General features: G+C 38.1%; 1 protein-coding gene across 7 annotated transcripts in view; it reads right to left on the reverse strand.

Moving 5' to 3' along the window:
• Window positions 1-16,290, reverse strand: part of ANO5 (anoctamin 5) — a 95,939-nt gene that overhangs the window by 59,629 nt on the left and 20,020 nt on the right. The window contains exons 2-4 of one of the 7 annotated variants that reach the window (XM_043516679.1): window positions 11,169-11,213; window positions 8,077-8,147; window positions 1,330-1,377 (exon numbers count right to left, since the gene is read on the reverse strand). In XM_043516679.1, coding sequence (XP_043372614.1) covers window positions 1,330-1,377; window positions 8,077-8,147; window positions 11,169-11,213 — 164 coding nt within the window. Of the gene's footprint in view, window positions 1-144; window positions 267-1,329; window positions 1,378-8,076; window positions 8,148-11,168; window positions 11,214-16,290 lie in introns of those variants that run through there. The other 6 variants (XM_043516681.1, XM_038406708.2, XM_043516682.1 and 3 more) reach the window with 6 other exon arrangements.

Consider the following 16,290-nt stretch of genomic DNA (forward strand, 5'->3'; position numbering starts at 1 on the left):
ACACCTTTTTAACAGAATTAGCTAAACATTTTCTTAAAACTAAAAGAGAGAGAGATACTGATTAAAGTTCTTCTATGCTAAAAAAAACCCCTCTAAAATGAAAGTCATTCCCAAAGAACAAAAACATTCTGTAACTGCACTTACACGGCACATGCAAATGTATATGTGCTCCACCAAAAATCAATGAGCCAATTCATTCATCTCTGGTATAGTTCTCCAGTAACTCCAATGGAATTATTACAGGAGGGATTCATTTAGCATAAGGTTCTGTAGTGTTTTCTTGCTGTAAGGAATCAATATAATTTAACTGGTTGTTATCAGTTTGCCAGGAAAGTGTAATATAAACCTTGTTAAAACCATGAATGTCCCAATTTCAAGGTTTGCTTCACGCAAGCAGCACAAAGTTGCAATAAGTTTTCACTTTAAAAAATATATGCTTATTAGTATTTCCTGCACTTTTTGGTCTGAAGTTAAAATACACAGAAAAACAAGGAAGATACAGGGAAATATTTAAACAAAAAACAAACAAAGAAAAAAACTATGCTAAAAGAGAAAATGTGTGTTAATGTAAGACACCAGAGCCCAGTATAAGTAAGTATACAATTCCAGTGCATCTCAGCGTGTCATTCTCCATTTATATTTAAATTATATTTATTATATTATATATTATATTTAAACATTTTATTTGCTTTATGAAGGGAGAATGTATATCGGGTGTTGTAGTATATTTGGTGACGCAAACAAGGAACAGGTTGAAGAATTTTTCAATATTAATTAGTTGCATTTGCAGCCTATACTTATTATTTCCAACTTATTGCAATAAGAAACAAGCACATGAAATACCTCAAATTATGTTAGTGATTATTTCTTGATCTTTAACACATTATAAAGTATCATGCTGACTCTGACAACTACGGATCATTACGGTAGGAGGAAACAAACTTACATAGACTAATAACACCAGAATTAGAACACACCCTATACAGATTATTTTGTCAAACAAAACAATGAGTACAAACATAAAAGAAAAACTTTCCAGTTCTCTCATTTAATGTTTGCATTTTGTCCATATTAAGTTATATAATCATTTTCAACTTGCTTGGTTTATGGATTGCAACCAAACACAACAAATGCCCATAGACCAATCTACTATCCAAATGCTTCAAATCCACATTTGCTTTCACATACTAGAGAAAACATGATTAGCTTTTAAAGGATGAGGACATGTTTGAAAAACTGGAAAATTTTCAGGGGGCTATATTTTGGCACACAATAATAGAAGACACTAAAAATTCATGCAAGGAAGCATGAATATTGCTTGCTGCTTACCACTTGATGATCAGGGATGAGTAAAGTAGTCTCAGTGCTGCTTAGGCCCTGCCAGTGGCATCATGGGAAAGACATAATGTTAGTGATGATGCAAAGACAGCAGGACGTTTTAAAAGTTATTTCAGCAGAAACAATGAAGCTTTGGGTTTGTTTTTGTCAAAAGTTGTGCAGAGTGATTGCTGGATTTCAGCCCAAGGAAACTGTAGATTAACTAAATCATTTCATCATCTTTACTTCTTCAGATGAAACAGGTTGTTTGGATTATAGCCACTGATGTTTTACATGGTTTAGTAGAACAGAAAAATGCACAGTTAGAAAAAGGTGTCAATCCAATATCTAAGCTTTTCCATTGTAAAAATGATAATCAATCAGTAAATATTTTGGAACTCATGACAGTCTACCACATGATAAAGGAAAATCTTATAGAAATAGACTATTTCCTACTTAATTTTGGAAAGGGTTATTTAGGTCCTTCATCTAGAGTTATTTTTCCCATGTAAACTAGAAGCACAACATGCACCTCACAATGAAAACAAGTATGATGAGAGAAATGATTTGGTTTCTGATGTGAGTAAGGCAAGATAAATAATGAGAGCAAAGTTAACCACATGCCCTGATCCCACCAGTGTGAATAAGCATTGCTTGTGCAAGTGACAGTTTGTGGGATCAAGCCTGTAAAAATGGAAAAGATAATAGTTTGCAAAACAACTATAGAAAATGCTTTTCTAATATGTGATAATCTTTTGTACTGTCATTTTACAAATCTGTTTCAAAAGTTAAATCACAGAATAAAGATGGAGATAAGCAATGGGATGTGGTAGGATATAAGTGGTCCAGCAACTGCAGAGGATGACGCATGATGTGAAAATATGGCAGTTGTCTGCCAACTGGAATTGATGTTGGACGGAGTAGCCTATTTACTTCACATAAAATCCTTGCTTGTTAGTACTGTGCAGTTACAGTATTTCAATAATGGATTTCCCATAGCTCATCTTGCCTAATGTGCATTAAAATAAAGTAAAAAAACAAACAAAAACACCTTGTTGTCAGTCAATTGGAATAAACACGGAATTTTGAAAACTGAAATGAAATTACAATGACATGAAACAATGTTTTTATTATTACTTTTCACTTTTTCATTTACTAGAATTCTACCTGGGGAAAACTACAGAAATACCGATATAATTTATTTAAAGCAAACATAAAAGTTTTGTCTGCATTTAAATTTTAAGTCAAGAAACAAATATTTGTCTTTCTTTACTTTGCTAATGAACCTAATTCTTGATATTTTCTTCAAACAAGAAAAAAGAAATCCTTATAACGAAGTCCCACCTAAACAACATTATGTAGATCAATCTGTTTGATGGTTAAAATGATTCCACAAGGGAAAAGAGCAAATACAAACAAATGCCATGCCTTGAGATGCTAACCTTGACTCAATTCTGCATTGAGGACTGATCCTGCTGCTGTTAACGCCAATCCCCATTATTGGCAGCCGTGGAAGAAGGCTAGAGAAGCATATTCAATCTTTGTAGTTCAGTCTTCAGCGGAAAAGTTTCCCCTGATTACATACTTAATGTGTTTAAAAATTGAAAGTATTGTGAAAGCTTGTGAACAATGGAAGTGCTTATTCTTGCCTTTCTTTGTTCCCCTAAGGATTTCAGCCTCTTCATCTAAAAAATGCCCTCCCTTTTCAAGTTTGCACAATTCCACTTGCTCTCCCTTTTGAGTTTTTCTGCATTTGCATTCACACGTTTTTCATCTCCTCCATGATCAGCTGTCAACATGGGTTTTAGGCCCCATACCATCCTTTATTTGGCTTCTGCAGCTGCTTTGTTTTAATACAATCTTGACTTTAAAAAAAAAAAACCTCAGAGATAAAATAATAGTAGAGAACAAAGATGAAACAGAGTAGGATGAAGCCATCAACTCAGTGTAGTTAGTACAGTTGCCAACTGTCTAATCACACAAACCCAAACACCCTTGCCCCGCCCTCTGCCCGAACCCGCCCCTTCTCCAAGGCCTCGGCCTGCTCACTCCATCCCCCTCCCTCGCTCACTCTCCCCCACCCTCAATCACTTTCACCAGGCTGTGGCAAGGGGTTGGGTGCGGGAATGGGTGTGGACTCTGGGCTGGGGGGTGCGCCAAATGGTTCGGAGTGTGGGAGGGGGCTCCGGGCTGAGCCTCGGGCAGGGGTTTGGGGTGCAAGTTCTGAGAGGGAGTTTGAATACTGGAGAGGGCTCAGGGCTGGGGCAGGGGATTGGGGTGCTGGAGGGGGCTCCGGGCTGGAGCCAAGGGGTTTGGAGTGTGGGAGGAGGCTCAGGGCTGGGGCACGGGTGCGGGATCTGGGAAGGAGTTAGGGTGCAGGAGGGGGTTCTGACCTGGGGTAGGAAGTTCGGGGTGGGGGCTCCGGCCGGGCAGCACTTACCTCAGGTGGCTCCCAGTCGGTGATGCAGCAGGGCTAAGGCAGGCTCCCTGCCTGTCCTGGCTCCACACTGCTCCCAGAAGTGGCTGGCATGTCTGGCACCTAGGCAGAGGCATGGCCATGTGGCTCTGCATGGTGCGCACTGCCAGCACCTGGAACTGCGGCCAATGGGCACTGGTGGCAGGGGCAGCTCGTGGCACCCCCGCCTCCTTTAGGGGCCACAGGAATGTGACTGCTGCTTCCAGGAGTGGCATGGGGCCAGGACAGGCAGGGAACCTGCCTTAGCCCCACTGCATCGCTGGACTTCCAGTACCTAAAATCTCTTGGTTTGGCTTGAGTAGCCTCCGGGAGATAGGGCCCGATTCCGAGAGACTCCCGGGTCCTTAGAAACACACACGCATAATTTAAAAAAGACTTTCTCATCAAGCTGGGGACCTGAGTCTGCTCTCATGGTACACTGATGTAAACCATGAATAATTTCACTGACATTACTGGAGTTCAAAAGTGTCAAACTGGTCAGAGAGCTGAAATACCTTCTCCTCATATACTTAATGTGCAAGATCTTTGGCATAGATCTTGTCACATGTCTGTGCACGTTACCTTGGCTCTGTCACTATACAAAAAATAACAGGAAGAAATATGAATGGGGTTTTCAAAACTAATCAGAACTGGCTCACATTGAAGTTAAAGATAAAATTTCCATTGACTTCAGTGGAAGCAGAATTACTCCAATGCTGAGTGCTTTAGAAATCTGACCTTATATGTTTTCTGAATTCAATATATACACAGTATTCCTCTAGCAGTGTTTCTCTGATACATGTGGTAGAATTGTGGGGAAAAAAATTACAATTTTTAAAATTTTGCTTCCAGGTTTTGAAACTGATCTGATTTCACACTTACAAAAAGTGGTATTTTGCGTTTTTTCTACTTGAAAATAGGTCTGTCTAAAATGGGAAAACGTGAAAGTAATGGGCATTTGCTATTTCTTTCAGATAAAATTCAACTCATTTTGGGACACATATCGAAAGGTGCTGAGCACCTGCAGCTCTCATTGAAGTCAGTGGGCCAGACGCTCAACTGGTGTAAATTGTGTAGCATCATTATCTACAATGGAACTACAGCAGTTTAAACTAGCTGATCATCTGGTTTAGTAAGAGATGATGGTGCTGAGAGCCTTTCATGACGGAAATTTTAATTTCACAAAAACTTCACAAAAGTCAAAATTTCTTAGACACAAAAGCACCCAAAATGATTAACATTTTGGACCATAAATTTGCAAAAAAAAAGTCTCAGAATTTTCACACAGCTCTAACAGGTTCACCACCTGATTTATGTGACTAATGCTATTGCCCTCCACGGTGGTGAAGAACTTAAAAAAAAACCCAACAAACCAAAAAATGTTATGTTCAAGTAACATTAATCCCTTAATTGAATCTACAGTAGCAGACAGACAAAGATTAGACTAAAGCTCTATCTGTAAACTACCCAATATACGTATTGTTCAGCTATCACAGAGGTCAAAGAACTGTGGTTGATTTGATTTGCCCTGTGCAACAATACCTGAATTGGGCATTAATTTAAAAATTCCCTTTAAACTTCCCTTCTAACCCGAAAAATTCTGACTGTTTTTCTTTTGTGCCCTTTTCTCCTCTACTTCTGAAGTGAAAGAATTGGAAAGCATAAAGTCAGTGATTTTCTGCTGCCTCACAATTTGCGTCATCAATTGAAGGTGTGAAAAGTGATGTAAAATGCTACCAAATTGGAATGGTAGCATTTTATATTCACTTTCCACCATCTTTGCACTCATCTAAGTGATGAGATAAGATAAAATGCATCAGAAAATCAGGCTCATTATAACTTAAATCAGCCCTGTTTGTCACTTGAGTGCTTCAGAGTTATTTATGTGTATCTTGGAGAGTTAAGGATAATCGAGGTAAAATCCCCTGAGCATCTGCCAAGCAGTCTGTTTACAAAGATTAACGTTGGACATGACTGGTAGGCAGGGTTATATTCTAATCCATGTTATGATTGCATCCAGTCTCAGATGACAGAACCATAGAAAGCAATTTGAAACACTGTCCTCCCTGCTGCAGCTATTTACAAGAATCCCTTTCCTCCTCAATCAGCTGTTTTCTGGCAACTGCTAAGATCTTCTTCTCCCATTGCACTGAAGGCATCCTGAGAGATTCATGAAATTTAGTGCCTGTCATTTGAAAGCTACTGGTCTGAATTGAAGAAAGGACATGTTTTGCACAATATCAAACCCACATAAACACCGTGAATTAGAAAGTTCCACTCAAATGTTACTAGGCTTGCATCCTGCTTGGGAGACACTGAGAAAAGAAGCAAATTAGGCAAGACTCCCACCACCCAGTGAAATGAGAGGGGAAGAAATGCCAAAATAGGTCACAAATGCAGGGAGACTGGAAAAATAAGAACAAAGTGGGTAAGAAAGAAAAAATAAATATTGTAGATTTTTGTTGCCAGATGAGCTTCTGAGTGGATTTTTTTTGAGTTGTTTATATTTTTGTTTTGTGTTTTTAATTAAATCATCCTTTAATAAAAGTACTGGTCTAAATTACAGGGGGAAAAATCACTCCATATGAATGCAATCCCCTCCAAAAAACCAAACCAAACCAAAACAAACAAGATTATCTTTCCATAAGAAAACCTAAAATCCTAATAGCTCATCTTGATGACTGACCAAAAACAAACCCATAGGTTACTCTTCCACAGCGATCATGGTTGGTCATGCTGTCCCTGAAATGTGTACCTCTGTTCCCTTCCAAACAAAACAGACAGCCCAAGGGAAGTGATTCATAGATTCATAGATACTAAGGTCAGAAGGGACCATTCTGATCATCTAGTCCAACCTCCTGCACAGCACAGGCCGCAGAATCTCACCCACTCACTTCTATGAAAAACCTCACCTATGTCTGAGCTATTGAAGTCCTTAAATCATGGTTTAAAGACTTCAAGGAGCAGAGAAGCCTCCCTCAAGTCAACCATGCCCCATACTACAGAGGAAGGCGAAAAACCTCCAGGGCCTCTCCAATCTGCCCTGGAGGAAAATCCTTCCCGACCCCAAATATGGCAATCAGCTAAACCCTGATGTTTTGAGATGCTTGTAAACTAAACCAAATCAAAGCTGATAGGTCTAATGTAAGGAGTATGCTGTCTTCTCATTTCTCCTTTAATGTTATGATTTAATTCCTTTCTCTAAACCCTTTTGCATTGTGCCTTTAAGTGGGACCATTAATATTTTCCTACATAACAATTTTTGAGGGACCAGTGCAAAGAAAATGGAAGCAATTCTGTGTAAGCCTTTTAGTGATAGGAACAGAGAAGTTTCACCAACTAAGTGGTTCAGCAATAGTAGCAAAAGACCTACCAAAGCCCGAAGTTTGAAGGATATGGTTTCAGCTTAGTGGCTCATAGCAAGAGAGTGAATACATTCCTAGGGCACACATTTCTATTGCTGTGACACCTGAAACTCTTGGGGGATTAGATGTCCCAAGCATCCCCTAAAAATCATTAAACCATTACAAAAAATGAATGTCATCTTCAATATTGTCTTTTTAGATTTTTTTTTAAACCTGAATTAAAAAATAGCGAACATGCCCTTCCTCGTCTTCAAGTAAACAATGTACTGTATATACTTAAAAATGAAAAACTGTGAGCTTTGTTTAACCAATTATACCTTTTGTTATTTCATTATATGGAACTGTACACCATTATACTAAACAGCTGGGCTCACATGTCCAAATTAGACAATTTCCTTTATCCTTTTCATAACAAAGTTCAACATCTGCCTCTCAAATAATTCCTAGAGCAGAGGAATGCAAATACGCCTTTGTCTCTTTAACAGGCCGATATCATAAGGTTTAGTAACATAAAGCAATGTGCTTTGTTATCCTGTGTTGTGCTTATACAGAAGCATTTGTGTTTTCCCAATTGCCAAGATACTGCACTGTAGTTCTCATTTCAGATTGGTATTGGAAATACTTTCAGTCCAAATTGCTTGCCATATTTTTAATGTTGATATATTGTAACACTCTTTTGCAAGATTCAATACATAATCATGATACATACAGGGATAATATTAAGGTAGGATTTGCTCATCTCAAAACCAGTGAAGGAAGAAAGTGTTGAATAGATAATATTATTAGTATTTATATCAGGATAGACAAACTAATGTCAATACATCTAAAGGCAGACTATTAATCAAGATTAATTCCATCTCCCAAAGCGGTGCTCCCTTTACTGTCTACAACTGATGTACACAAACTTGAAAAGTGAATGGCACATATCCTGTATCTTACCTCAGAATTGCTTGGAAGTTCTGATTCAGTGTTTGAAATAGTTTCACACAGAGGTCCATTGCTATCTTCCCCTAAAGAGCGCAGGGAAAAAAAAAATCACATCAAAATATATATTTACTATTTAAACCCTTTTTATATTTGAAAGTATAAATGAAGCAAAAATTCAATGCATCAAGCTAGAAATACTAATTTTACATTAAAAAAAATCAAAAGCCAAAGCTGGGAAATAGTTGTACTTCTCAACAACAACCAGAAACTTCCCTCACAAATGATTCCTGTAGCCTCCGAGACAAAATACTCGAAGTTCCACTAGCTCATTGTAACCTTGCAGTCACAGAAATAAATTTAACTCTGATAAATGAATGTCAGAAATCTCAGAAGATAAAATCCATTCTTGAACAGAATGTCTGATAGGATCATATCTATAAAGGTCACATATTGGGAACCCTGCTGCCCGAGTTCTGAAAATTCAATTTTCCCTGAGGATGTTGGCTAGAAATTGAAATTGGCCTGTCATTGTTGGGGAAACAATGGAGTACAGCTCTGAAACTTCACAAGAGGTCTTTATGAATCACAGATGTCTGTGTAATGGAGATATGGCGGCAGACTCAGGACAGGTAACTACAGCTCAGATTACCATACTCTTTGTCGTTTAAAAAAAAAATAAAAGGGACTTCATGGTGTTACTTTGACAGCAGCACTGATCGCTAGCATTACCAACACATATATACTCAGCCCACAATTCTACTGCTTGGTGTTGATATCACTGTCATCTATCGCACCCACACCTGTGCTTGAACTGTAATACCATAATGACTGAATGCCTCTCCTTGCTAGATGCTCTGTAAGGGCAGAGTTAATAAATATCACCATGGAGCTAGGGTTTATATTGGCCCTAACTCTAATGAGGAGGCTGTGGATTCTGTCCCTGTTTGAGTTTTTTCTTTTATTAATGTTTAAAGGTTTAAATGTCAAATTTTATTATATTCAGGTTTATTCTAAAAAAAAATAAAATACATTTTATAGAATTTCCTTGTATTAGGAAAAAAACTTAAACATAGAAAAATTGTGTGTGTTCCACATTCTGCTACTATGAAACTGTATAATTATATAGCGAAACAAGTATTCACTATAGGGTTGAAGTGTCAATTCAGCATTTCACTTTTACAAAGAGGCATTCATGCACAAGGTTAACAAGACAGTTTGTTTTTGGCTGTCCATGGAAAAATATGCCTTTAAAAGAAACAACAGAAATAAGAGAATTATTTGATCCACACATTGGGGTATTTATAGAGAGGGAAAATCATCATTATTTCCCTCCATTGCCAAGAACATAGATGTGCACAGGGTCTGATTTTCAGAGGTGCTGAGCACTTGTAGCTCCCATTCATTTGAATTTAGCTGTGAGGGCTTAGCACATCTAAAATCAAGCGTATGCAGTTTACCAGAAGCGCTTGAAGAAACACCACAGACAAACATATATTTCACTGAGTTGCTTGACAAGACGGAATGACAATTCACATCAAGTGCTGCATTATCAGCCTTTTTCCTTTCCACAAACTGTTCCAAATCTCAGTGTTGGTTTATTTGTGTATTTTTTTCCTCACTAGTATAAACTAAGTAACAAATCTACTACACTTCTCGTGCCTGCAAACGTAACCATAGCTGATGCCAAAATCTCATCTGGCACTCATCTGGTTTTCTCCAAAAGTTATGACAAGCAATTCAGGGTAAAAATAAATTCTTTATTTTATCTTTAGGAGCAAACTTAATGCTCTTAAAGTAATATGTGTCCATTTAAGCTTGTTTCTAAAATACATTCTTTATATTTTCACCATCTAAGATGAGGAGATACTAAACAACGGGCACATTAATTTACTATCATATCCAGAAGCTTCCCCATAAAACGTTATCTGAGACTTGGTCTACACTTAACATTTAGGTCAATATAGCTATGTCAGGCAAGGGTGTGAAAAATCCATATGCCAACCTACACGCAGTGTAGATGCAGCTATATCAATGGAAGAATGCTTCCACTGACCGAGTCACTGTCATTCAGGGAGGTGGTGTTCCCACAGTGTTGGTGCAAGCTCTGTCTATACGATGCAGTTATGCCAGCATAGTTAAATTTGTAGTTAGATATTTGCACAATTTGCACATACAAATTTGGAGAGCTGCACATGTACGTTTTTTGGGTGCAAATTTACATGCCAGTGTTAATGCATCCTTGAAAATTCAGCTCAGGAGTAATAGGATTATTTTCTTCCTTTCATATCCCACTATCCTTTAGGTACCACTTTGAGGACCAGACAAAACTGTGCTCTTCTCAAAATAGAGATTCATAATCCCCATGGTGAATATTTGTTTCAAAACAATAACACTGGATTTTCAGAAGTACAGACAAGGAAAAAGGCTTCAGCACTGACCTTTTAATTCAGTACATCTTCAGCCCAGCACAAATATTCAACACACAACAGAAAACAGACCTGCATTTAACATGAGAGGCATGTCACAAAAAAGAACATTTGACTGCTTGATAGTTGTTGATAACAAGTAATTAGTTTTCTTATATTTGTCCCATTTATTTGAAAAACATAGCTGTTCATGTCAAAAAATACCTAAAGAGAAAGCTGGAACTTTAGACAATGACAGTCTGGGATGAAAACCTTACAATTTTTAATCATGTTGTATTATCATGAATGTAGAGTTGGAAAGTTTAACGCTAAATTCAAGGGAAACTATATCTCGGAGTTTTAATACTGAACTGATCTATCAGTAATGTAGCTGATTACATATGCTGGGAGTGAAAAGAGCTCTATCTGTTTTTGGCAGCATTTGCATTTAAACAAAAGTGTCTCTCCTTAATAGTATTAATAAGGACAATCTCTATTTCCAATCAAGAATTTACAATAGAATGTATGAGATACATGTTATAAATTTAACATGGTTCCATCAATCTCACTGAGCTATGATCTGGTTTTATGAAATATCTATGACACAACTGATCTAAATTCCAAATGTCAAGAAAAGAGAGAAACTGAAAGATGACACACACAAAAGAGAACAAGGCATATTGCTGGTTAGTACAATACCTTCTGACCTTGATGGCTTGAACTTGGTGAGAACTGTGATATTATCTTTAAGGGAAAAAACATTACAATAAGAACCAAAAGCCTGAAAGTCACATCCATTTTATATCTTGATACAGTTAGTATAGACCTCTCCTGTTGCAGCAGACAAAGCTGCCACAACCAGAACAAGCCATTAGAGATAAAGGGTTAACAACTGAGCAAACAGCATGGTTTTTATAAGACTACCTCCTAAAAGAAAAATCTCCATCCTCTTACACAAGTATCTTATTCAGCAGCCTAAAACAGCATGACAGCCACAACGGCAAGAAAAGGACAGTTACATCTGCAGTAAACATTACTTCCGCTTGCCAAAGATGACAAAAGAGAATGCATTTTCCCACACATACAGAGTACAACAACAGCAGAGGCCCTGTTTTGCTGTTCAACATTAGATTGTCTAATAAAGGTAAACAGAGATCTAAAATGACTGCAGATTCAAAGGAGTATGCAATGAACACATCTATTGGAAAATAAATAGACTGATTCACCTTACAATGCAGAATTCAAGCAAATAAATTGCTGTCAGCCTCTGCAATGGCTCAAGCAGTTGGGAAATAATCACAGGATAAACTACATCTATAGAAATACACTCTAGAAAGATAAGGACACTTTTCCACATTTAAATATGAGTAAATGTTATTGCTGCTCCATAGTCAGCAACATGGGGTTTCTGAAAGAAATTACTTCCCACTGCAATTTTTCAAAAACACCTGAGCGATTCAGGACCCTACATCCCATTGTAAGTCAATGAGACTGATGAAAACGGGACATAGACACTAGAAAATTTTACTCCTTAATTACTGTACCTCCTCCCGCCCTCCCATGGCCAAAGCTGGCACTTTGGTTGTACAAGCAGCCATTGCTTGCAGAAGGTAATAGTAGAAATGTATTGCCAACCAAATCCCAGGGCATATTTCGTTATCTGTATGTATGCACACCCATAGAATTACAGGTACTTTCCATTTCAATTTACAGATGAGTAAACTGTGTAGAGAGGTAAATGACTGCCCTATGCCTACTAAGAAAGAGATACTCAAAACCAGGATTAAGATGCAAGAGCTCCTGATTCCCAGTCCTGTGCTCAGACCACATCACCCTTTAGCAGAAATAACATATGGAAATAATAATACAGGTAAGCCTTGGGACTGCTGTCAAGGTAGGCTGCCTTTTATACCTGTTAATTTTAACAGTTAGTTAATTGTCCCTTCGAATGAGCAAAAAACTGCTGGATAAAACGTTAGTCTAGCTGCCATATTGCTTTGTGAAAGTTTTGGGTTTGAGGCAAAACACAGAAGAACGTGCACACAATATCTGTCACCCCACATGCTATCCACTGGATGATCTACTGCAATATCTTGTCTCTGGTCATACTCAGTGTGACAGGTTCGGTCACAGGACCCCCTTGAGACTGTCACCTGACGTGCTGAGATTACCTCTGAGCCCGTTTTCACTGCCAGCTTGGGACTCCGGAACCCTGTCTTGTTGAGCCAGACATGCAAGCCTCCTGCAACACAGACCCAGGTCTGGTCCATGCCCCCAAAGACTTTAACCAAAAACTGCTCAGCATGTCACCTATCTCCAGCACCCAGACACCCAGTTCCCAATGGGATCCAAGCCCCAAATAAATCCATTTTACTCTGGATAAAGCTTATACATGGTAAACTCATAAATTGTCCGCCCTCTGTAACACTGATAGAGAGATATGCACAGCTGTTTGATCCCCCAGGTATTAATCACTTAGTCTGGGTTTACTAATAAACAAAAGTGATTTTATTAAGTATAAAAAGTAGGATTTAAGTGGTTTCAAGTAATAACAGACAGAACAAAGTAAGTTACTAAGCAAAATAAAACAAAACACGCAAGTCTAAGCCTAATACATTAAGAAACTGATTACAGATGAAATCTCACCCTCAGAGATGTTCCAATTAGCTTCTTTCACAAACTAGACTCCTTCCTAGTCTGGGCCCAATCCTTTCCCCTGGTACAGTCCTTGTTAGTTCCAGTTCAGGTAGTAACTTGGGGATTTCTCATGACCGGCAGCCTCCTTTGTTCTGTTCTACCCCCTTTTATATTTTTGGCACAAGGCGGGAATCCTTTGTCTCTCTCTGGGTTCCCACCCTTCCTTCTAAATGGAAAAGCACCAGGCTTAAGATGGATTCCAGTATCATGTGACATGTTCACATGTCCTTTAAGATTTCATTACTCACTGGCTGGAAGGAAGGCTTACAAGTAAACAGAGCTATTTACAACCAATTGTCCTAGTCAATGGGAGACATCAAGCTTCCAAACCACCATTAATGGCCCACGCTTTGCATAATTACAATAGGACTTCAGAGTTATACTTCATATTTCTAGCTTCAGATACAAAAATCATACATACATACAAATAGGATGAACACACTCAGTAGATTATAAGCTTTGTAATGATACCTTACAAGACACCTTTTGTATAAAGCATATTCCAGTTACAATATATTCACACTCTTAAGCATATTTCCATAAAACACATGGAGTGCAATATCACAAACAGTACTTGATGTTTTAGAGGAAAGGGAAACGTAATGTACCTAGGATGAAATAATTGCTTTGTACAACACTCCCTAGCTATCATCATGCTCAACTAGTGAGATAGAATGTTATCCTAGAAGGTCTCTAAGGTAACAACCTTACCAAATCCTACTCATCGTTCTAGTTTCATGGCCTGTTCTGAATCAAAAAGTAAATTAAAATTCACATCATGATATCTTACCGTGTCAATAAATTATTTATCAATAGTTTGCTTCTGTGCAGTAAGGATCACAGTGGAATCTGTGCCAAACTTACCAGTGAGTCATGGTCTGACTCATTTCTATCTTTGACCCAGGCGTCTGATTCAGCATTGTCACTCAAAAAGAGAGGCATGCCCAACAAACATTGCTCAGGTTTAAGGTTACTAGAAAAACATTAATATAAATGTTTATAGGAAACCCAGATGCACAGAGATCATTCAATAAATGTTAACTCCACAATTCTGAGTACTGAGAGAGAGAGAAAAAAAAAAACATTACTGGCTAATATAAAGATACAATGAAATGGCCAAAAATCAAAAGAACACTGACAACCAGATAGAGCCCCAATATGTACCTTCCTTTCAAGAGGGTCAATCAAATGTAGCATCCTTTTATTATAAATATCTTTAAACATACAAAGGGTTAGACTGTGACTTGGAGTATCTGCCTGCAAAAGAACACCCTGGGCCCCCTTTCACAGGCTACCTGGACTTTGGGTCCAGGTGCATAGCAGGTAGTTCACCCCGGACCTCTAGAGCAGGTGGGCTGGGAGAGGTGGATCTCTGACTCCATTCAGCATGCTGACCAGCACACTTAAGTTAATGTGGGGAGTGTTGCAACTTGCTGCTTGCATAAGCAATAAATTACTATCTGAATCTCTGCAAGGGAGAAGCAAAGAGTGAATTGTACCTCTGAAGCATGTCTCGGAGACACAATACCTCCTTGGATTACTTCTAACTGATGATTTACACACATTCAGAGCTGTGCCTAAATACACAATCTATTTCTTAGTAGATTTAAAAAACATTGAGTTCTTAGTGATGTCAACATGATTTATTATGTTTGTCTTGCTGGGCATAGAGCCAAGCTTACCTTGGTACAGCTTCACTGAAATCAATAAAGCTATGGATGAATTTAGCCCTTTAAATTAAGCACGTGTCCCCAAACTCAATTTCACATGCACACACAGAAACTGAGGTACTGGATCTACTCTCCTAAAGTAAATTTTTTATAAATCATACTGTTCAGCCCTAAAAGCTCCTGCACATCCCCTTATTAGCAATCATCATATTCTTGAAAAGCTGGCCCAATTTTCGAATAAAAACAAATACATACACAAAAGAGACAGAGCAAGTAGCACAGCCTCCCTTAAAGATATGATTAAGAAGCTAGCACATCTGAACTGACACTTATAAATAATCTATAATTGATAAATAATAATTTATTGCTAATCAGGTTTTCTCTCTCCCTCTTTCTAGGGATTGCAGAGATGTCCAGTTAACACAGCAGTTAAAAATAATAAAGCCTCATATAAAGGGCCCTTGTATCAAAAGAACTGAATTGCTATCAGATAATACATTAATATTGTACGTAAATAAGCTACAAGAAAATGTTATGTTTCTAAATCAGCAGAAATATAAACAAAGTGTAAGGAAGGAACGGAAATCACCTCTTATGTTCCTCATGTGAATTCATGATAACATAGCTGATGCAAAAAGAAAAGGAATACTTGTGGCACCTTAGAGACTAACAAATTTATTTGAGCATCCAATGAAGTGAGCTGTAGCTCACGAAAGCCTATGCTCAAATAAATTTGTTAGCCTCTAAGACGCCACAAGTACTTCTTTTCTTTTTGCGAATACAGACTAACACGGCTGGTACTCTGATAGTTGATGCAAAACCTCTCTTAGCTAGAGATACCCGTTTTCCTCAGCTGCTAGGAATAAGATGCTGCTACAGACATTTACATTGGTTCCACTATTTTATAATGCAATATTAGTACTGTACTGCATGTCCCATCTCTAAAAACCAAGCCCAAATTAACCTTAAATATATTCGCTCTCTACAGTGAATGCAGGGGTAAATTTTGCTCTCACATCAGTGTAAATCCAGAGTAACTCCATTAGCAGCAGCAGCAGGAGGCATCCCTGATGACTCAGGAAGAGGCCTTGAGGGTGAACATGCTGGAGTAGGAGCTGTGCCTCCCTTTTAAAGGATGTAGCCAGTGTTATCTGCTGCACTGACACTTTCATTTACAAAAAGTGCTTTATTTTTAAAATTTGCAACAAACAAGCCTCCTGAATTGTTCCAAAGAACAAAGTGTTACTCACATAGAAGAAACAAAACTTACAAGAATAATAATAAGTGTAACAAAGAATCAACATACCAGAGAGAGACAGAGGCCTTATTCCCAGTGCTAACAAAATCTCATTTGTCATTTTAGAAAGAATGCCAAGGGCAGCTCCAACATGTTAAATTGATGCAATCCAGAACAATATGTCAGAAAGAAAAAGTCTATCATTGTGCAATGTCTT

This window comes from Dermochelys coriacea, chromosome 6 (genome assembly GCF_009764565.3).
Source record: "Dermochelys coriacea isolate rDerCor1 chromosome 6, rDerCor1.pri.v4, whole genome shotgun sequence".
Lineage (NCBI taxonomy): Eukaryota > Metazoa > Chordata > Testudines > Dermochelyidae > Dermochelys > Dermochelys coriacea.